The 23,823-nt window shown below is 33.4% G+C and overlaps 1 protein-coding gene across 2 annotated transcripts; it reads left to right on the forward strand.

Annotated features, from left to right (window-relative positions):
* Positions 1-8,309: 8,309 nt before the first annotated feature.
* Positions 8,310-23,384, forward strand: LOC130800671 (mediator of RNA polymerase II transcription subunit 27). Of its 2 annotated transcripts, none has more exons than XM_057664259.1 (7): positions 8,310-8,733; positions 13,385-13,550; positions 19,275-19,719; positions 21,882-21,941; positions 22,019-22,087; positions 22,180-22,223; positions 22,581-23,384. In XM_057664259.1, exons 1-7 carry the CDS (start codon positions 8,457-8,459, stop codon positions 22,750-22,752), a joined length of 1,233 nt encoding a protein of 410 aa, XP_057520242.1. In that variant the 5' UTR covers positions 8,310-8,456; the 3' UTR covers positions 22,753-23,384. The 2 variants fall into 2 exon arrangements, 1 of the variants encoding a protein (XP_057520242.1); XR_009039477.1 differs by having other exon boundaries at positions 8,353-8,733; positions 22,035-22,087; positions 22,581-22,676.
* The last annotated feature ends 439 nt before the right edge of the window (positions 23,385-23,823 follow it).

Raw genomic sequence — 23,823 nt, forward strand, 5'->3', positions numbered from 1 at the left:
TGCCATGATACTAATACATATATCGCAATTGTTCAATAATAACATCCTTTATCCATCATAATATCAAATTCTAATTACAACAATTTGAGGATGATTTAGAATCATGAAGGGCAATGTCAAAGGTCACCAACATTTTTCAGCTATTCAGTTACCCTACGACTAGATATGTTGAAAGTATAGAATTTATATCAATTAAGATCACGAACTCATATATGACTAAAGTAATGCATCATGTACATATATAACGACGGTACTAATGGTAATAATAGGGTAATAATAACAGTGATGATCAACAAAGATGACATTTTATGTATACATAAAAAAATGCAAGATGAAAAGTAACTGATGAACACACCTACATCATCGTAAATTCCAATATCAAAGCAGTCATGTATCATACAGTTTGATAAAGTTGTGATACCAACACTAATTTCATAGTATCCAATCTACACCATAACATTTCCATCACAACACTACCTCTAACTAACTATAACACCGTTATAACAACCATATGACTGTTACATTAACAATCCTATCACTATACTAAAGTACAACAACCCAAAGCTAACAAAATAACGCAACACTTGAGATTATGCGTTACAATTATTCGTTCGCAAACAAGTGGGATTCAATCACCCTTCGACCTAAGATGCGAAACTTAGAACTAACAACTTTAACATAATCGTTTGTATTAAGACACGTCAAAATTTCAAAACTCTTTTCATCAAAAACTTATTACGATCCAATGATTTAGTAACATCAAGTTAAAACTCTTCTTAACACGATTGCTAATATTATTTAACTCTATTTATCGCATAATAATAATTTTTTATAATAATCGTTTAAGACATAATCCATTATCTCGATTCATCTCTCAAATTATAACTATGCATACTCATTGTCATTTTTTTCAATGTTTAGATTTTAAAACACCTCTTGACTTTTATTAAGACCACATTATCTTCAGTAACTCTCCAAACTTATTAATTTACCACGTATCACATTAATCATTATTAAAACAGAACCTATGTAAAGTCAGCTTGATTTGGAATCTAAGTCTTATCATTTCAATATACTGGCAGGACTATTAAATTGGTGGTCAATGAGATACTCTAAAATACTTAAAACAGTTAACTGTATCTTATGTGCACAAAGACGCTCATTCCACCTCATCATCAGATTAGTTTATCCTTATGTCTTGTAACTGCCCAGAAGGCCATGAGAAAAAACAATTATAATATCATTGATTCCTTTTTAATTTCAAATATCATTCTATCTAGCTAACGCTTTAAAATCGTCACGATTTTTCTTCACATTATCATCTGATTAAAACATTCATCACTTCATATAAGCATTTTATAAGACAAAATTATCAGTTTAAACTCAATAGTGCTCCCTCGAATCAATCCTTAGGCCCTTAACACGCAAATTTGTTTATGATGATTATTCTTTAACTATCCACTTTAATATAAAGTTACTGACTTATGTATGAATGATATACCATGTCTCAATGATATACAAAACTAAAAGGACTTGCGAATGATAATTTTCTCCTTTGATACTCAAACTTAAAATCACCCATATTTTATCCAAAGAACCACTTCAATTATTTTTTTTTGACAAGAAAAAGTGATTTAAAGGTCGTTATCACTCGACAAACATGAAATACTATATTCATTATGATGAGAGTATGATGCTTACAAAAATCCAAATCAATGACAGGGAACCCTTATAGTATATAATTCATCAAAATAGGTATAAAGTGATTAACTAAGGCTAACAGGTTGACTACAGTTTTTACACTCGACTGATTCTTAAGGTCTCACTACAAGCATAAGATGTTGGGTTTAGAGCTAACAAATATATATATTACATTAACCAATTTAAAGCATCAGTCTCAATCACCGTATGAGATTTAAAACGTTTATTGGTAGACACGATTATGCCACACTAAAACTCAACACCAATGTTACTATAGCTAATTACAAAGGTCGAGAGCCTCAATTTAGTAAGAATTATAACTTCAAATGAAAATATTAAGGCGATTCTAGTTTGAACAAGAATACTAATGTGATAATTTGGTTCAACTAATGTAGCATTATTTTTAAACACTTAGAAACGTTGAAAACAATCTCTTAACTTCAACTCATCATTATATAAAGAATATATCAATAATACTCTTATAGATCAAGGCCCGAAATTGGGGGTTGAATTCTTAAACTATAAAATCTTAACGTGCTCTTGAACTTCTCCTTAATATTTAGGTTTTAACGCATCTATACTTTAGCTATGACCGCATTATTATCATCAACTGGTGATTAAAACTTTATTTACAAGGTATCGCACACAAGACCCCTTTCTTCATTTACAATATATCGAATTCTTATTACACTTTAGCTCTTGTCCTTATTCTGGTTCAAACTACTTACGATCATACTTGCACAATCATTAACCATATTCATGAGAATTATGATCACCACTTTCTATGTTATGATGAATGAATGCACTTGACAAATGAAATGCCCAAGCAGATAAATAAACAGTGGGTTCATGTATAGGATCAATATCAAAACTTGTAAGCTTTATGAAAACAATTAACATGGACAAATATTCAGACACACAAGACTAAATTTCATATTATCATCACAAGCAAGAAAAAGTTCCTAATGCAACCAACTTCTCTAGAACTTTATCATTCATACTTCATATCTCCATATTGACTAGTTATAATACAACTCATGAGTTGAACCAAATACTCAAAAATTTCATTATTGCTTGATAATACATAATTCAAATCTACTAATTTGTTAAATCATATCATCATTCAAACCACCATCAACTTTTAATTATAATAATAACACACATCAGAATGAGTCTCGTAACAAGCTAAACAAACTATATATTTATCTATGCACTTGCAATGATAATCATTATGCATGAATATGTAATATGCAGCAATCCCATATTTGCCCAAACTCTCACGTATAACGTCTAACTTCAAACAATTTCTCAATGAATTTGAGAACACAAAGCGTCGAAAATAGGGACCACTGGCTCTGGTAACCACCTGTAATACCCCTAAATTTCCGACCCCTTGTACGAAACCAGAACCGTATAGGACGGGAGGAAATTTGGGTGTTACATAAAAGAAAAGGAAAAGAATTTGGACAAACGTTAAATATTAACTTTAAAAAGGTGAATGGAAATTTCGGCAGCATCCCTTCTAAAAATCGAACATGTGGTAGAGCAATTAGCACAATAAAAACATTAAACTAATCTAAGGCATCATTGCCTTCAAAATCTCACACCACGGCGGAATGATTCGTCGCCGGCTTCTCAAATCAACATGCCAAGCATGGATCGTGGTTCTAGTGTCGACGCTGCGTTTTAAAATGACTTAACTCCTCAAACCATATAGAGTTATAAACTACGCAACAGAAATACACATATACAAGGGAGGACACAAGGTCTCATAACAAAAGATATACAACCAAAGTTTACAAAAGATAACAAGAGCTAAAAAATCGAAAGATAACGATATGACACAGGTTATGCTTCGCCCTCATCACTCTCCCCCAATGCAATGCAATGCAAAAGAAGCTCCAATACCTGCTACACTTGTCTATGATCTTCCTGCTGTTGGACTTTAGACCAAAGACCAATGTGTCAAAGAAGGACAATCATAGAAGGTCATCAACAATCATACATAAACACCAACACGTACACGTCATTAATTAACATCAAATATAATAAGACTAACTACTAGATAACATTATGTTACACAACATAAGATGATTTTATAAGACATAAGCATAAATAGTAACCGTTTATCGTCCACTTATACTTCTTGATCTCATTACGTCCTTTCCAATCCGAACCATGTGTTCATGGGTTGAATGCAGGTCTTCACACTCCTCTTCTCAAAACATAAACTCTTGCAAAACACGCATAGTATCAACTCAACCAAGGCATTAACAGAATACCTAACACATGACTTTATAGAGTTTGTCTATCTTAAGGTAAGTGTGATCATAGTTTGTAATACCCTTGACGTAACTTAACTTAGGCACACTTCTCACTAGCACAAACTATTCTATCAATGAGTAAATTTCCTATCAATGAGTACACGTTCTATCAATGTGTAAGCTTTCTATCAAAGAATGAACCTTCTATCATTAAATAACTTTCGAGCAATGAATAAACTTTCTACCAATGAATAACTTTCTATCAGTGGACCTTTTCTCTACTTCCTAGCATAGTGACACGGCCAAGGGCGTTATCGGCCATCCGGCGCCCATGGCAAAGTATGAGCTCATGCCCCTTCCGCTGATCCTCTCGGGTCCTACCTTCGGGAAAAACTAACACATTGGGGGTGCTAAACCAGTGAAAGAGGCCACCATATTGGGGTTTGCAAGGCCCGCATGGTAACACCTCGGTCAAGGGGCGGTATCGGCCATCCGACGCCCAATGAAAAAAGCATGCTCTACCCCCTCTTACGGTGATCCCGTCGAATCTCACATAGGGGACTACTAAATCAACCGGACATAATCCAGTTGATTCACGCCAGCTAATCATGATCTAATACTTTATCAGATGGGAATAACTCCCACTTTCGACTATTAATGAGCGCCATAGGATAGCAGCACGCCAAAACCTTCTGAGCCACTCAATAATATATGAAATTCACCTATAAAGGAGTCATTCTAACTCCAAGTAAGGCATAATCCAATTCTTAAATAAATGAGGGGGGGTGGTCCCCGCCTCCTACTAACACTCTCATTCTCTTTAAATATTTATTCTAAGCGTAAGGATTTCATAGTCGATAGCTTTTCGTATAAAGTGTATTCACTAGTACCTCATAGTTTCGATACAATGCATATTATCACAATAAACAATAGTGTCTTAAAGAAAATTAAATATAAGGGTTCGTTACTGCGTGTACATACTTGTAAGCATTACCGCACGACCCAAAGAGCCATAATAATTAGACAGAACGAGGTTTTACATCCCTCTTATGAACTGGGAACCTATACAAGTTAGGAATAGAACTAATAAGTTCCCTTAACTACTTTGTCATACCAACTAAATACCAAAGTAACCACTATCACCTATTCAACATGAGTTTTTCGATTACTCTAGCACGTACACAACTCATTCAATACAAGTCAAAATCATTAACTTAACACAACATAAGTCTTTTCACTAATTTAAAAGTAAAAGCATATGTAAATCGTTCCATTTCATCAACTAATTTTGAGTATATCGGTTCGTGTTACCCATAAATAACTAATCATAACTAAGCCTTACAATTTTAATATAACACTTATACAACCATAAGGCAAATACTAGAGTTATCGAATCGCGATATCATTTGTTGCATTCTCCAAAGTTAGAAAGAATTATAATCAAAACACGACAAGTAACTTTAGCAATCATCGACGATAAGTTGAAATTATGCTCTTGGCTTTATTAAAATTGTGCATATATAACTTCAATAAAAACCTAATAAATATACTTGTAACTCGCAACAATTAAACCACAACAATTAGTAAATATTATTCCCAATTTAACAACAAAAAATCACTTCCACAATCAACTAAAATCATCACCATTACTAATTATCACAGTAATAACCAATCGACTAAGTCTTAAAACAACTTTTAAGGTTATTTAATCAATTATCACACCACCAAAATATAGCATAAACACACATTATTAGTAATTTCATCTCTAAATCCAAATCCTAGTCATTTCATGTTCAAAGATAACATATTTAAGGAGAGGAGAATGGCGGCTGGTTTGGGCATGTAGGGTTTTAAAGCCTCTTACTCATTATTATTATTATTATTATTATTATTATTATTATTATTATTATTATTATTATTATTATTATTATTATTATTATTATTTATTTGTTTGTTTATTTTTTGTCTAGATTAATTTTCTTGCGAGACCCAACTAAGAGACTCATCTTCGTGTGCTCCCACATTTTAATAAAATAATAATTTTGATTCGAACCTCTTTATAATTTTAGAGATCGTAATTGTATTTTTAATATAAATATATGTTAATATTTAAATTCGTATATGAAAGGAATTTATTAAAACCACTTCTAAATTGATTTATATAATTATAAAATCACCAAATGTTATTAAAATATTAATTAATGATGTTAGAAAATATTGAGGTGTTACATTAACCATCTGCCGTACGATAGAGACCTTAATCGATGGGTCTTTAGCAACTCAGTTTCTAATGACATTGCTAATGGCAAAAGATGTCAAGTGAATGTGTCCAGTTGAGACAGTGTCACTACCCAAAACACAAGACCCATGCTTACCATTGTACGTAACAATACGCCATGAAGATGAATATGAATCAAGCGTAGCCCTAAATCTCCACGAACAACCCCGCTTACACTTCAAGGTAAGGATGGTTTTGTTTGAAGTCTCCATTTTATACTCCACATTTCTACGAATATGATACACTCTTATAACTTCCAACAAAGCTTCCTTACTATCGAACATCATACTCTTCTCCAGCTCCCCTTCTTCGGTGTAAGTAGTATCACAAACCTAAGTCCTCCAAGAGTTGTCCTCCACATACTCGTATAGAGGTGTATACAGGGCATAGGTGTAGAAGCAACGATTGTAGGAATGTTGCCTAGAGTCATGTTATTTGCTAGGGCATCCTCATTGACATCCACATCATCCTTAGAAGGATCGTCATCCAGCTCATTACTGTCATTACCATCATCCCAAGGTCCCATCTCATCACTTTCTCCTAAGTTAAACACAACATTAATTAAAACTTGATTTGGAGGGGGTTGGGAAGGAGTACAAGATGGGGAAGGAACAAAGGGATTTTGAGTTTCTTGAGTTGATATAGGCATAGGCATAGGAGAAAGATTAGAAGCAACTACATTCCCTAAGGATACTTCTTCTACGTATAACTCTAAAGAGGGTATTTGGGGTAGACTTTGAATGCTCCCACATAGCATCTATAGCCTCATCATCCTCAATCGGAAAGGCTAGCAATTGTCCACTCATGTCATATTTAAAACTTATGTTTACAGTACTTCAAATGGAGTCCAATCCAATCTTAGAACATATAAAACGTTTAAACTCATTCAAATCCATGTTCGAGTTTCATGTAAACAACCTAAGTCTACCCCCAACATAATAAACATTGCCACTACTTTCTCGAATAGAACCATTCCAAAAATACTATAGAGAAACAAAATGATGCCATTTCTACATGAATACATACAAAATCGATCAACTTCATTCCAATACAATTATATCAATTACGTTATCACCATCTTTGTTTAACAATCTTATATGAAGAAACTTTTCATGTATAATTTAAATAACTAAAATTTGTTCATAAAGATATCAACTACATTAGCTATAAACAATCTTTGTGAAGTACAATATTTGATTAACAATCTTATATAAATAATTGTATATAAACAATATTTTCTTAAATAATTTAAACATTAACATATATCAGCTATATTAGCTATATTATATAACAATAACATATAAGCTATGTTTCTAATATATCACTAACATATAATTTAAACAATCTTTGATTAACATATATCAATTACATTATCTATATTATATAACAATAACATATAAACTATGTTTCTAAAACCAACTCAATAAAGTAATTAAAAAAATTATATCAATTACTTTATTCCAATACAATTATCACCATCAACAATAACACTTCAAAAACCAACTCAATAAAGTAATTAAATTACCTTAATCAGTTATGGATTACCTAGAAGATTAGTGATTTGAGAATTTGTGACCTACATTCGTATAAATATATAAAAACTTCGGAAACCCTAAAACTCAAAATAAAACTTACATAATGAGAAAAAAAACCTACCTTTGTGCAATTTAGGGTGTCACGGACTAAAGTTGAAGTGCTAAATTGAAAGAGGAAAGTAAGAATTTAAGAGTTGAAGTTTGTTTGATGGAGGATTTAGAGAGGGGAATATTGACAGGTTAGGGTTAAAGTTTAGGAAATTTGGGGAAATAAAGAAGAAAGAGCTACTGATGTATTTAGCCTCGACTTAGTTCGCAATTACTAACTGCGAACAAGCATTTTGGTCAAAAGAAAGTCAAATGCTTTGTTTGTAGTTAGTAACTGTGAACTAACCTATGACTTTTTTTTTATTTAAACACCTGTTCGTAATTAATAACTGCGAACATATTCATACCCTATAACTTGAAAATTACACGCTTATAAATGAAATTAAGTAAACCAAGATCTTATTCCATGCTTTTTGTTGTTGATTTTACTTATCTATTTCTATTTTTCTACCAAACCAATTCGAGTTTTGTTAACGTGACGAATAAAACCCAAACCTCGTAAACGTCAAGCTTAAGTACTCTAACCAACAGATCTCTCGAATTACAGCCAAAAGCTCGACGAGACTCAAAATGTTGCATCACCAGCAGCAGCAATCCGAACAACAGCCCCAACAACTTCCATCAATGGCGGAAACAACGGGGGATGCACCTCCCAAGCAAGTAGCTATGGCGATGGGCAGATTAAGCCATGCTGCTCGCCTTATCGCCGACATCAGAATTGGTGTCGATCGTGTATTGGAAGCTTTGCTTTTGCCTGCTGAATCTGATCAGCGTTCTAAAAACGCAAATTTAATCCATAAAGAAGATTCTTCTATGCGTCAACATCTCCAAGACCTTCGCAACATTGGTTCGTTCTTCGCCTTTTTCTTTCTAGGGTTTTTTAAATTTCTGTTTTCTTAGTTTTCTCTTTTTAGCTATTGCTTGCGAAATTTGTTATCCTGTGATGAAAAGAGAGACTAAAAGTGTGGATGATAATTATCTAGGGAGAGTTTGGAGTCATTTCCTGACAAGTTAATGTAGTGAATTCAGATTAGGATGGAGCAAAGTGGATGTTGTAGCAAATATGATGGTACATAGGTGTTATATATGTATCTGTTACTGAATGGATTGGTGTTATATATGTATCTGTTACTGAATGGATTGGAACCTTGTGGTATTTTTATATACACACATTATCTTTGTTGTTACACTTTGAATTCAACCTCCTCAATTCGGTGGCTATAGAGAGATTATTCGTAACTAGGTTGCCAAGTTATGTCCTTTAGCAACAATCGGATTTAGGAGTTAATACAATATACCTACCGGGCATTGTACTTTCAGTGGCTTATAAACTTTTATTGAATGGAAGGTATACAATTGTGGGACAAGGGTAGAATATGGTTGTACACTACCCATGTGTCATCTCATAAGCTACAAGATGCCACTGCCTACCTTATAGTTATAACTCGTACACTAATTAGTAGGTGATGGTGCTTCTAAGATGAAAATTAATTTTTTTAATTTTATCCCTTTTACTTAGTCTTTGAGTAGTTTTGAGTATACAAGGGTTGCTAGGTCACCATCAAGGATCTAGTTTCAAGCAAGCAAAGATTTTTAAATTTAGACAACAACAACAACGTCAGAGTAAGGATTGAGGTCGGTTACATGAACCAAATATATCACTTACAATAGTCGTTCATATGGATTTTTCCCATTCATTTCGCTTTTCTACTATCTCAATTTGCAACTCTATATATTTCATATCTTTTTCGACTCTTATCCTCCAAGTCATCTTCACTCTTTTTAACTCTCTTATTATGTTTCAAGAGCTCGAACTTTTCTATTGTGTTGGAATGAACTCTCAACACACGTTATAATTCTTCAAGTGTTAACTTGGGGTATTTAGAAAAATTCCCTACAAGAATTCTAATTCTTAATCAAGCATAAGCTTAAGGTTTTTTTAACAAGATCAAGTTTGATTTTATTGATATGAAAATGGCATTATATAGACATGAAAGTACAACCCTAAAAGCATACCAAAAGTTCTTAATAGTACTATCATACCGGTTTTATCAGAGACTAACCAAGTACCTAAACGTTTCATATTCTAACCAAGTACTAAAAGAGTTTGTCTATCACTTATTACATCATATAAACTGAATGAAAACAAGTTAAAATGCACTATAATCACACACATAAACACTACAAATGCCCAAAATATCATCGGCTCAAAATTACTTATTAATGAACATTAAAGGTGTATTTTTTGCCATTAAAAGAGTACTTATGTTGTTGAATTAAATGTTGACCTTTGATTCTTCATTAGATGAACCCTTGGTGCTTTATCTTACTCAAAAATCATGCTAAAAGGTGGAAAAACGTACAATTATACAACCAGCCTTAGAAACGCTCACTTATTACTGAAAAGGGTCTACTAAATGCGCAAATAAGTGTGCTTTTCCAACCAAAAGACACCCCTTTGTTTCCACATTCCAGCCGTGTATTTGTAATGTGCTCACTACTAGCTAATAAGATGAAAATGGAAATTAGGATCAAGGAGAAAAGGGTTAAAGGGAAGAAGAAATAACAGAAAAATAAGAGAGTAGAGAAAGATAAGTTTGAGAGGAATAATTCATTTCATATTCATTGATGCCTCTAACCAATTATTACATCATTGTATTTATAGCTAACAAGCCTAACAAACTTGTTTCCATTTGCTAGATTGGTTACATAATATTCTTTTTCTAGAAACTTCACTAAAAGACTATTCTACCCCTCATATGAAAATATTAATTCATTACAATATTACTACCCAAAAGCCAGGAGTTTCTTGATTTATTTTGCTGCTACTAAGTTGCCATAAACATGTAATAACTCCTCCATTAATAAGCTAAGTGAAAAGGCCTTCAAGACTCTTCATATTGCACGAATTAGGACATGAATGTACAGCCATATCATGTTTGTATAAGCACTAATAAATCACCCATTTTGTACTTTGTAACTTGCTAAAAGTATCACAAGCAACCAACCTTTTTGTATGATTTTACCTTGCAAAACGAGGGCAAACAAGAAGCAAGTTTGTAAGCATTTATAACACAAGTCAAATGACAACCCATATGGGCAATGTCATGACTTTAACTAGCATCTAAGGAGTTATCTAATTACTTAACAACTATTTTTTTATTATCTAAATATGTTAATATTTACTTGAAAACCTTTTTAGAATAAAGTATAATAAAATAATTTAAAATCTTATATGTACCTTGGGTTGCGTTCCGCGTTCCCATTCCCGTCCCACGTCCCGACCGTATTGTGTTCCTGATAACATAGGTTTTAGCTTGAAGGATCTTAAAAATTGTTTAATAAGGAGCTCAGTCCATGTGCATGTTTCATGAATCTTGAGTCAATTTTCTAGTGGAACTAAGTTGACTGGATTAAATGGAGAAGTGTGACCGGAATATTATGTGACCAAGCTAACTCTCTAAGATTAAAGAAAATTTTTTTACGACTAGCATCAAGTTAGTAAGCTTCTAGAAAAGTCGTAGAAAGATGATGGTTGTTGAGATGGGTGCATTGAGATGAACGAAATTCGAAATGATGATGTAAGAAAATGTTTAGTTAATATCAATATTTATAGACAAGATAAAAGAGAATTGTTTGCTATGATTTTTTCATGTTTGTAGATGTTTGCAAAACTTTAAAAAAATGCACCGTTAAAAACGCGTAAGTTAGAAATTTTGGGATGTTAGATTAGAAAAGGGTAGATCAAAGATGTGTTGATCAAGCGAGTGAAGAATAACATGAAGAATTGTGATTTGCAACCGATCTTAGGGCAAATAAGATTGAATGATGGAAGAGAATACATGTAGGCAATGATTGAAATTATTTTTTAGTTCGTGTAGATATAGTTGTAGATTGTGTTGAATGAAAAAGAAGCATAGTTCTCGTGCAATCTCTCACATTACTTTATTTTGGTTCTTGTATCCGACAATATTTTGTAATTAAGATTGTGGCATTGTTGCAAGGTAATAGTCATGTTGTAAAGTTTGGTTTCTTATTTTCAAATTACAACTGGATCACAATCACTAATCGTGCCTTGAAAGTTAGTGCAATAATTTGTGTTTCATGTTATTTCGAGGGATTTCTTTTGTGCGATATATGACATTGCGATCACGACTATTAGTGCAGTTTTACACATCCTTGAATATCCGACATGCTTAGTGGAGGGAAATTTTGGGAAACTAGTTATCCTTATATGTAATCTTTTATTATTTTAAGCATGAAAAAGCACTAAATTATTTACAATCTCTTTTTGCAATTTCAGTAAAAAGGGATCTTATTCTTGAATCTTGATCAAATATTATTGCATATGCATATGTTTTTCAATCATTTTTAATCCTCGTTATGTGTATCTATGTTTCCTCATCTCATTAGTGGATGGATTGAGTTAAATTTCTTGATCTTCCCTTGTCCTTTGTTGATACTTAGGGTATGGAAACAATGAAAATATCTCTTTTAAAAGAAGTCTCTATTTTGTAGGACTCCAGAACAATGTGGTTTGGTATAGTGGTACTTTAGTGTCCGATGTTGTCTTCTTTGGAATAGTTAAGAAAACAATAGTTTGTTGCTAGTTTATCCCTTTTGTTTCTTACAATGGTTATTGTTTGATGAGGATTAGAGAATTGAGAGTCTTGCTAAAATTTGCATTGTTGATGCCCTTCACCTAATGTTCTTTGAAACCAAGTTATTAAAAACCCAATTCTCATTGGGCTTGCACACTTGGAAATTTTCAAATTTGTACCTCCATTTGGAAAAAAAAATGCACAACATAATGTGCTAATTTGCAGATTAAAATTTTCAAATTTGTACCTAGGCCAAGGCAAGCATCATGTGCATCGCCAATTTCTTCCCTACGCCTATTGTACTACAACACATCTCGACCTACAAACCTTAATGGCTTTCTGAGAGTTAGTTTCTAATTTTGCTTGCTCAATCCAAGCGTTGCATGGAAAAAAACCGATGAATTGTTACTCTAAGGAATATGGAAATGAAGTACTCCTACTGTCCCTTTGAGTTTGCTCTATAAGACTTAAATGTGTGAGAGCGTTTTAATTCATATGGTGCAAACTCAAAGGATTGGAGTATTATATTAAGGGATATGGACATGATGAGTTTGAATAGGTAATCTGTATTGCCGTCGCTAGAATTTGGAATTGTTTGATGTTTTAAAATGCTTGTAGCCATTCACGATGATCTTGTTTATCTCCTCACCTTCTTTGTTGTCGTCCTTATAATGCCCATGTGTATGATCACACAATTTTCATTAGCTTGACACTACTAAGCGGGAAATTAATGTTCACATCTAGTAGAAATGGGTTATCTAATTAACGCTAGATAGCTATGTACATAACAAAGCTTGTACAAATGTTGAGAAAGTGTTTGTATGGATTTTTAGTGACTTCTTTTTGTTATCATTCCTTCTCCGTGTATATTCTACTGATTTCTTTTGCTCGTGCTAGGAAGGCAGCTTGAATCTTCTGGGGTTCTTAATGAGGCTCTGAGATCACGAAGCAACTCTTGGGGATTGCACATGCCCTTAGTTTGTCCAGATGGTGCTGTAGTTGCATATGCTTGGAAGCGACAACTTGCTGGCCAGGCTGGTGCATCTGCAGTTGACAGGACTAGGTAAGATAAGAATTTAAGTTTGAAGCAAATGAATTATTCTGCCGCTATTGATATTATAGTCATCACAAAAGGTTCTGTACTTGCTTTCTCGTACCAAAGATATATGTCTGAAAACCTTTTCGTTGGTTTCTCATGTCCTTGTACCTATTTCTTGGCACTAGTATTGGCATTTTCAATGCCATACAGCACAACACACTTAGTAAGTTCCTAGATCTGAAATTGCTTTTATAGGGTACAAAATGTGTAATGAACCGGAAATTGAGAATTTGAGAGAGAAAGAGATAAGGAACAAGAGTAAAGAACAAGAGGAAGAGAAGAAATCACAGAAAAAGACTAAGAAATAGAGAAGAACATAGAGTAGAGAGAGAGATAAGAAAATATTAATATAAGAGGGATAACTCAAATCATATTCATTTTATTCTCCTCATTATCTTATTACATGCTATAATTATTTTAAACAACATTAATCACTTGATTACAATATTTCTTCTAGAATGGCCACAAAACAGACTCATTAACAGAATTTATTTTCTCTTGTGACAGCTGACATAATTGTTGAGTCATTAACTTTCCTTATTTTAACAGATTGCTACACCATTTTCCATTCATTATATTACTGGTCGTCCAAAGTTCCACCTTGTCCTTAAGGTAGGTAATGGTAATGTGGATAGACTTTGCACCATTCTCCTTAGCATCCAAATTAGAATGTGATTTGGGCTTGGAGCAACTAAGGATGAACTGGAGAAAATACAAGTGTTGTTTGAGAAGTAGAAAGGAAAGTAGAGAATAGTATGGAAGTTACGGTTGGGTTCTTAGGTATTGGGTGGGCCGCAATTGGATAAAAGCATTTGTAGTGGAATGGGACATAGAAAAAATGTATGAGTGTGATGGCAACAAATGATGTGTACTGATTCGCTTAAAATTTCCAGGCTGCCTAATTCATAATTCTTTCTTTGGGCCTTCAAGGTCTATCTGTTGGATGGTGATGATGGGCCATGTTTTAGATGTTAAAGAAAATCAACCATTATAACTCATTAAAATTTACTTACTGACATAATTGATAACATTATGGCTGATGTGATCCTTCTAAAACTTTTTACTTCCCTCTAGGATTCCAGCTGACCTGCACCTCTTTTCTTAACAACCTGTGATATGCCGTTTGTTTTCCCAAATGAAATCTTTGATGACCTTTTATGCAAGGCCCAAATGAATACCTTCATCACCCACTTTTGCAATCCTTTAAAAATAGACTTATGATTTCAAAAGTGGAGTGGAGAAATAGACACATTATCTTTTATGAAGTTGAAATTTGCTTGATTTTGATTATGCTCATTTTTAAGGAAGGAAACTTGCGTGATTATGCTCATTTCAAAAGTGGAGTGGAGAAATAGATAAGATAATTATTAGATGTTTGTGGACATAGAGACGAGAGGAGTAGCAAGGAAACTTCCTCGGTGGGTATTACATATTTTCATGCGAGTTAATGAAGCTCTTTTTTACTTGATTTATTTTTCTTCCTTACCTTCTTTTTCCCTTCTAATCTTCTCTTTTCCCCCTTTTTTCTCAAAGAAAGTGGGTATGGTTTTTCTTTGTCTCTTCTATTCCTTATCAATATCTTGGAAATCGAGGAAGTTCTCATTTCGGAATTTTGGTGGGCCTTGTGGTTTGTTTTGGAAAATTTGTGGGTGGAAGGTTAAAAGAATTATAGAGTGAATATTGTTTGTGTTGCATTTTTGCCTTTTTGGTTTGTCTTAGACTTTGGTGGGAAAACCTTTGGTATTCAGGTTTGATTGATGGAGAAGTTGTGAGGTTGGTAGTAGGCCTGTGCAATGGGCTGGATACGGGCCGGGCTCCAGTAGATACGGACTGGATCGGGCCCGACCCATAAAATAAGCTTTAACGGGTCGGGTCCATTGAGCCCGATCCAACTTGGCCTGTTATCTTTATCTCTTATTCTATCATTTAATTATGCAATTTAATATACTGATTAAGACTATCAATGAAATTATGAAACAATATGTGGCAATCACAAAAGAAAAAAATATTTAAAAAATTAAAAAATAAAAAGATATTGTTATCTTGTAAATTGTAATCCTGCAGGTTGTCTCTTAACTAATGTGAATAGTCTTTCATCTCTATAGCTGCTTCCCATTTCTCTTTCTTCCTTCATTTTTGGCTTTCCAAGCAATTTTGATAACAGATAACTAAAATTATTCCTCTTCTACCATTTTTGAATTGAATTAGCTTCAAATCCTCTCGCTCTTTCAAAGATTGTTACACAAATTGATTTAACATTTGAAAATCAAGTCATCCTCTTGCTTAAATCGGGAATTTCTACTGCATTTTCAAGGAAAATATTGAGATTCAGTTGCTGTTTCATCAAAGAATAAACTAATCTAATTAAATCATGAAGGCCCGTTTAGGACTCGTGTAAAGCTCGTTTTCAACCCGCTCCATTTACAATAAAGTAGGCTCCGCTAATAACCCGACCCATTTAGGGCCCGACCCTTCAAAAGCTCGTATAAGAAAGGGTTGGATCAGGGGGTCTGATGGGTCCCCAGCCCGTTGCACAGGTCTAGTTGGTAGGAGTGTTAAGTTGGGTATATTGGCGTGGGAGGGGGGCATTTCTTGATTATTGGTGCAGTTCTACTTCGAGTTGAGTTTTAGAAGATGTTTGAGGCTGCACAAGGGTGCGGATGGAGATTTTCTGGGTTTATTTTTGATAATACTGAAAAGTATGTGGTGTAGTAATCGGGAATTGCTTTTGGTTTTGGAAGAGGGTAAGTTCTGTGATGATCCCAGGGTAGTTTGTATTTAACGACTTCTTGGGTTCTCCAATGTAAGATAGGTTAGTGTTTCTTGCATTTTCTCTTTATTTCCTATAATCATGCAAAGGTATTCTCCAAATCAGATTTTGCCCTTTACTTTTTTCCATCATCACAGCTTTTCAGTCCATTTCTCACCCAGTGGTAAAAATTTAGAGTGTATATATGCTGAAGCATTTTGAGTGATTTTTCCTAGTTTTTCCTCAAGTTGCTCAATGCAATGTTTGATTGGTTGGGGTTCCATGAGATTGTAAGAATGCTTTTATACCAACTACCAAGTCGTAATAAACCAGAACCTGAGAATTTGAGAGAGAACGAGATTACAGTTGAAGATTTGGAACAAAGAGCAGAAACTCAAGAAAGAGAGACGGAGAAAATATTAATATAAGAGCGAGAATTCAAATCATATTCATTTCATATCTCCTCATTTTCTTGTTACATGCTATATTTGTTGTAAACAAAGCTAATCACTTGATTACAATATTTCTTCTAGGATGACCTCAAAACATAATCATAACATAATAGTTTCCTATAACAGAATTAGTTTTTCTCTTGGACAGCTTGCATAACTTCTCAGATATTAACTTTCCTTCTTTTAATAGATTGCTACATCATTTTCCATTCATTACAGAAGGATAAGCCAAATCTTTTTAATTTAGTTTGGGAGGGAAACGCCTATGAAGATGAAATTCCATGTTCTTTGCGATTTTTCTATCTTTTGAAATATGGAACTTCTTAGTTAATTCTAAGAAGTTTATGAATGTTATAATCATGTTTTAGAGCTTTTTTGGTTCCATAACATACATGAAACTGTTAGATGAATCCGTTTAATTTAGTTTGGGAGGGAAACACCTATGGAGATGAAATTCCATGTTCTTTGCAGTTTTTCAATCTTTTGAAATATGGAACTTCTCAGTTATTTCTGAGAAGTTTATGAACGTTATAATCATGTTTTAGAGCATTTTCGGGTCCATCACATACATGAAACTTGTTAGATGAAAATGATGAAAGAAGGTAAGAAAGCTTTATCAGGAGCTCAAGGGAGTTATAGAATATAAAATCTTAGGGAATTTATATGCATCCTTAGTGTGTGGATCTCAGAGAGTGGTCATTGTTAACATTGAGTTAATTGTAGGCGTACAATTGAGTTTTCACTGGATAATTGGCGGCTTGGCGCTGAGCTACATTTTGTTTTCAAGTGATAAAGTATTTGGTTTCCTTTGGGAAGCTTAGTTATGATATCGGTTTGTATTGTGGTGAAGACTTTCTCAGAAAATTATTATTGGAAAAAGTGGAATACATTTAGGTGTGATTTTTTAAGGTTTACAAAAGCATTGACATTACTTTCGTGTAATGACTGTAAAGCGTTGCGAATGATGCAATTCTTCTACATCTTTCATTTGTTCGTATCATAGAGTGATATTTCCAACAAGTGTAAAATAAATTTGCAAACTAATTCGCCTTTTGAATTCGCGATTTGCTTAAAATTGCATAAATTAGCCCAAACCCCACCGCAATTCGCTTTTTTCGATTTGTGAGTAGATTTGTGAATCATGTGATACTAATTTCAACAACGAACTACTCTGGTTGGAACCTTTCACCCTTGGATATACAAATACCTAGAAATAACTAGATAAAATTGTATTTGGTTAACCATTAGAGGAGGAAGCTTGGGAAATAAAGTTTCTAAGGGAAATAGCAATTTCCTTGAGATATGGATTATAACTTACATAGGGGTTGAAATTCCCATGTCAATTTCTAAAGAAACAAATTACAATAGGTTAACTAAATGCATGAAGGCAATTTCTCTGGAAACTGATAAGGGAATGAATTTCCCATCACATGCAACTAATGGGAAGTTACTTTCCGTTTGAGAGCTCTAGGGGATTAAGGTAGAAAGATTACAACATTGTAATTAGGTTGTGCTGATACAAGCATTGACCAAGGGAGATTCTAAATGATTTTAGAATGTAGAAAGATGTCCAAAGTAAATGCAAATTTACTTTCCGTATTTGAAAGATGCCCATAATTGCGTATTCATCATTATAGTTTTTTATAATGTGAACTATAAGTTATGTTCACATAAGCAATATCTAGTAGCTAGGGGCATGAAAATTCAAGTCATTATCCTCTCATCATGACTATATACACTTGTAAAGTTAGCCTTATTCATGGTATTATTTTATAAGAAAAATTGATATTAATTATCCAACCTTTTACCCATTCGCTATGAATAATCCCAACTTTGGATTATTTTTTAATAAACCAACCTTTGCCCTTTGTTTGCTGTCGGCATACTAATGCTGATAGCAAACTAAGGGTATAGGTTGGATTATTATAAAATAAAAGGTTATGCTGATAGCAAACTACGGGCAAAGGTTGGATTATTAAAAAATAATCCAAAGGTGGGATTATTTACAGTGGATGGGTGAAATATTGGATTATTAATATCAATTTTTCCTATTTTATATTCAAGTTATGGAAAGAAAATATAATATCATGCCATTTGCTTTTGTTTAAGAGAGGATATAGTTTTCATCTCCAATAAAAAAGGAGATAATTCTTTGAAGTTCTTGTCAGGGTGCTTCATAAAGCCGACGTGAAACCATCATCATTTTTTTCGTTTCCATAATATTTCTCATATATTTTTTTACTCCTGCTTTTCTTTTCAATTATCAGTTACCTTCTGTTTCATTTTTTCTTCAATCACTTGTAAATCGAGAACTACAAGTTCAAAGAGCAATTTGTCACCAGCTACTAGATATTGCTTATGTGAAAGACGGAGTTTTTGTTTGCTTTGTTTTACTGTTGATCAGTTATACTAAATCATAATGATATTTGATCTGTTACTGGTTTATTCTGTTGGATTGGTAACGATTCATTTTTCTGATTTTGGCAGGCTAGCTCTAAAGTCCTTCACGGATCAAAAGCAAAGATTTTTTCCGCATCTTGACCGTGAATCATCTTCAAAGAAACAATGTGTTTCACATGAATCTTTGGTAGAGAACCCAGAAGAAGCAAAAAATTACAAAACACTAATTGATACCTTGGAATCAATTAAGAAAGAAGTGCCGAACATTAAGATTTCAACATATGAAAGATTGGAGTGGTTGAAGAGAGCTTCTTCACTTCCTTCCCCTGCAAATGAGGATTCCTTTGATACGTCAATGGTTGCACAAAGTTACCATCCTTCAAGTAGTTTAAGACCTGGATCTTCTAGAGTCTCCCCTGATAAAGTTGCTGTGATTGAATTATTTATTCCTTCTGTCTTAAGAGCTGTCGTGTCCCTTCACCCTGCTGGTTCTAAAGATCCCGATGCAGTGGCCTTCTTTTCGCCAGATGAGGTAGTGTGCTCAACCTTGGATGATTCAATGTTTCTGTTTGCTACTATGGGTTTTCTTTTTCTAGTGTATGCATGATAGTAGGATCTTGCTCAGTGAAAACTTATTGTTTGATCTACTATAAGGATTCAAAGGATAAAAAAAATTTAAAAATTATCAGTCAAACAATATACTCCCATTCACATGATGGTGACATTGTCCAAGCAGTTTCTGAAATTGCTGAATTTTTGAAGTGGTGTCTTTGTCTGAAATAACTTTTTGATAGGTAAATTATTATAACCTATGTGATCACTTTTAAAACCTATGTGATCAATTTTAAGGCACATATGTGATCATTTTTAATTTTCAAGTCCACCACCAACACTACCACCACTACAAAACACAATTTCCATAAGCTTTAAAAGTGATCACAAAAGATTTAAAAGTGATCACATATGCTTTAAAATGATTACATAAGCTTTAAAAGTGATCAAATAGTAAAATAAAAATGATCACATACGCCTTTCAAAGTGATCACAGAGGCCTTAAAAATGATCACATAAGCCTTTAAAAAAATAATCTCATAAGCTTTAAAAGTGATTACATATTAAATAGAGAAATGAGGGAGTTATCAGAAATGGGTCCTAATTTAAGGACAGTCCTATTAAAGATTTGGTAAAAAATTATTTATGGTAATACATATGAGAGCTCGCTTATTTTGCTTACGTGTTTCTGCTGCGTGCCTCTGATTAATATGGTGATCATATCTTCTTTACTTCCTACAACTTTTGTGATGTGCCCTGGAATTTTGACCTTTTTCAAAGATAAATACATGATTTCGGAAATTATTACCAACTTTCTGTTCTTTTTTGGAAATAAAGTGACATATATGACTTCTATTCAGCTTATTATTTGCCATATGTAACACATCTTAGGAAATCTCAAATTCTTACACAAAACTGGAAGTGATAGTGATATGAACAACCCTTATTTATCTTTTTTCGCTGTGAGTGAAGACAGCATAGAAGGCAAAGTTACAACAAAAGCCTTATGCAACTGAATTTTTTTCCAACTCTGGGTTACGTGTACTAGATCACTAGTATTTTTTTATCTCTCTCTCCTTTTGGCCATTTTGTATGAATTGGAACTCAGTCAGCAAATTAAGTAGAAAAACTCAACAATTTGATGTTGTAAAATGACAATCACCCTTGATCTGTGTTACTTGGAATCTTCATTTTTTCTGGCTCACTGGTGTCCAGTATGGCCAACACGGATACCGGTGCCTGATTCGTGCCCGATATGCCAGTTTGCACATGGGTACGACACCATTTCGCAAACTCAATTGTCGTTCTTACTTTTTCCATTGAAGCTTGTGAAAGAAAATGGAGGGAGTACTTGTGAAGAAGTTGAAGGGGAAAAAATAGAGAAAGGGAAAAATACAATAAAAAGAGAGAAGAAGAAAAATAAAGTACAAAAAGCTTACCTTTGCTTTCCTGGTGAAGAAAGAGAAAAGGAAAAGGGAGAAGAAGATGTCGCTATTACTCCTGTTACTTTTTTGATTTTGTTTGGAGTCATTTAGGTTAATTTTGACCCACTTCTTCCCCTTCTTTATCTTGCCAAAAATCACGTGCTTTGATTTTCCTATTCGTTTTGTTTTGTTTTTTGTTTTCTTTTTTCCTTACTCTTAATTTCTTACATTTTATTCAATTTTTTTATTTAACTTTTTTGTTTTCCTGTTACTCTTTCTTTGCTTTAGAGTAAAGAATGCTTGGTGTAACTTTTAAATTATTTTGCCGTATTCCCGTACCAGTATCCTTATCCGCCTTTCTAGAATTCTAAAATAGTCGTACCGGACTCTAGGACCCACACCCGTATCCGATACTTGTACCCGAGTCCAAGCAACATAGTTTGCCTGTGAATGTTGGGTGTTAAATGTTAAATTAACTCGCTGTTTGGAATTAATTATGACATCACATGTCTGTTTCACTCGGATACTGACAAATGTTCCCAGATGGATTTATTAATCTGAAATCTGAAGTTTATCCTTAAATTTCTGATTGCTTGTAGTTGGTACCTGACTGAATACTCCTGTACCTATGGTTGTATTAGTTTTTGTAACTTCTAGTTAAATCATCCATGTGATGTTTTACTTTTTTTTCTGAGCACTTAAGCTTTCCTTTTTGCAGGTAGGGAGCTATGTGCATGCAAGAGGTTCATCAGTTTATAATGTATATAGGCATTTAACGGTAACTTATCTTCAATGCAGCTGACTTTTGTCATTAACCTTTGTTTTTGTTGTTGGAACTTATTCACTTCTTTGCAGGAATTTTCTAATATAGCTCTGCAGTATTTCCTCGGGAATAAGTCAGAGATGGCTCTGAACCTTCTTTTGGTAAGATACTTATATGTTACATTATTTGTCCTGGGTTATTCAGTGTTGCTCAGGTTTTCTTGAGTTGACTGATTATGATTTATCTATTGAAGCATTGGATCAGCAGCTATCAGAGCCTATTTACGCTAGCATGCAGGTAAATAATGTGTGTAAGTATATATATATATATATATATATATATATATATATATATATATATGATTTATCTACACTCTTGATTTGAATAAAATAAAAAAAATCTAAGGTCACGAATAAGCAAAAAAGACGTAATTGTAAAAGTCACTATCTTACATAGAAAAGATACTATGTCATAAGATCTGAAAGATGTTCTTAATTTATAACATAGTATCCTTTTTTATACATATAATGACTAACAAAAAATCCTTATCCTTCTCATTTTAAAATCTTCTTATTTGATCCTATATATATATATATATATAAAATCAATGTCACTTCACTTTGTCTAATGTGTATTATTGTTTGTGGCATATAGCAAATGCGGACGCCTCCTGTCCATGGATAGACAATCAGGATTATTCTTACCTCCTGTTCATCGACCCTATCAAAGTTTGCTTGCTGCTAAGTATGCAACAGATGCGTCTAAGAATCCGAGCTTTAACACTGACCTAGCTTATCATGTCAGCTGCTATCGACCGGATGTGTAGGCTTTTTGTTTTTCACAAATGTGCTCTGGCCAGGTCGGTTTGCAAGTCCTTGTGAAGTAATACTCTTTCGGAGAGTGTTAAATGTATAAAGTGTGAGCTTTTAGGAAGAGTGGGCCAATGCTATGTACTTGAGAATGTGTAAACATTAACATAATGGATGTTGTTTACTTGAAAAAGTACAAGTGCATAGCTTTTAGGGACTTGCAGTGATTTTGCTAGCCATATACATGAAATTTGGGCTTAATTTATGATGTGGTGATGAATGACCAAAAGCATGGGCTACCAGATGCAAGAACGCTTCGTCATTTACATAATTGCCTCCCGAGAGGATAGACTATCAAACTTTTCCAAGTGCTGCGTTTTTATAGTACGCCACATAACCAAGAGACTAATAGGACATAAATTTTGTTATTCGTGAAATGGTACTGTTCATTTTTTATGTAGCCTAAGATTTAGTTGTTTTGCTTTAAATTATATTGGTTTATGGTTTATAGTAAAATAACTTGATAATATATGCACCTTTTACCTGTTGTTTGACGTTGGTTAGGTTAGAGTTAGGCTTATGCATAGTTGACTTGTCACTCTTTTTCCCCTTGGCTTTGTTAATGACTATTTGACGACTTATCACCCTCTTCTTTTACCTGTCATTAATCCTTTAAAATGTCTCTGATTCTTGTGACTACTATCTAGCATTGCCATTGGGTTTCTTTGAAATGTTTTTGATTGTTTTTCTAATCTACTTATCAAACGGTTTTTCTAATCTACTTGTACCTGTTGTCTGGCTAATTTGATGTAGGAATTGTGTCCTAAAACATTCTCGGTAATTACTAAATATAGTTTGGAATATATTATAGAAATAATAATAGTGATACTTCAGTAGTTAATATTTACTTGCTTGAGGATAAATATTATTATTGGGGTAATGAGATTAGACAATAACTGAAGTTTCATAATCCTAAACTGTCACATATAGGTATATTAAATTTGTCAAACGATGTAAATATCTTATATAGAAAGATTGAAAAAACTGAGATTATTTATCTACTTAATTCCAAATATAAGATTGGGGAA

This window comes from Amaranthus tricolor, chromosome 15, assembly GCF_026212465.1.
Source record: "Amaranthus tricolor cultivar Red isolate AtriRed21 chromosome 15, ASM2621246v1, whole genome shotgun sequence".
NCBI classification, from domain to species: domain Eukaryota; kingdom Viridiplantae; phylum Streptophyta; class Magnoliopsida; order Caryophyllales; family Amaranthaceae; genus Amaranthus; species Amaranthus tricolor.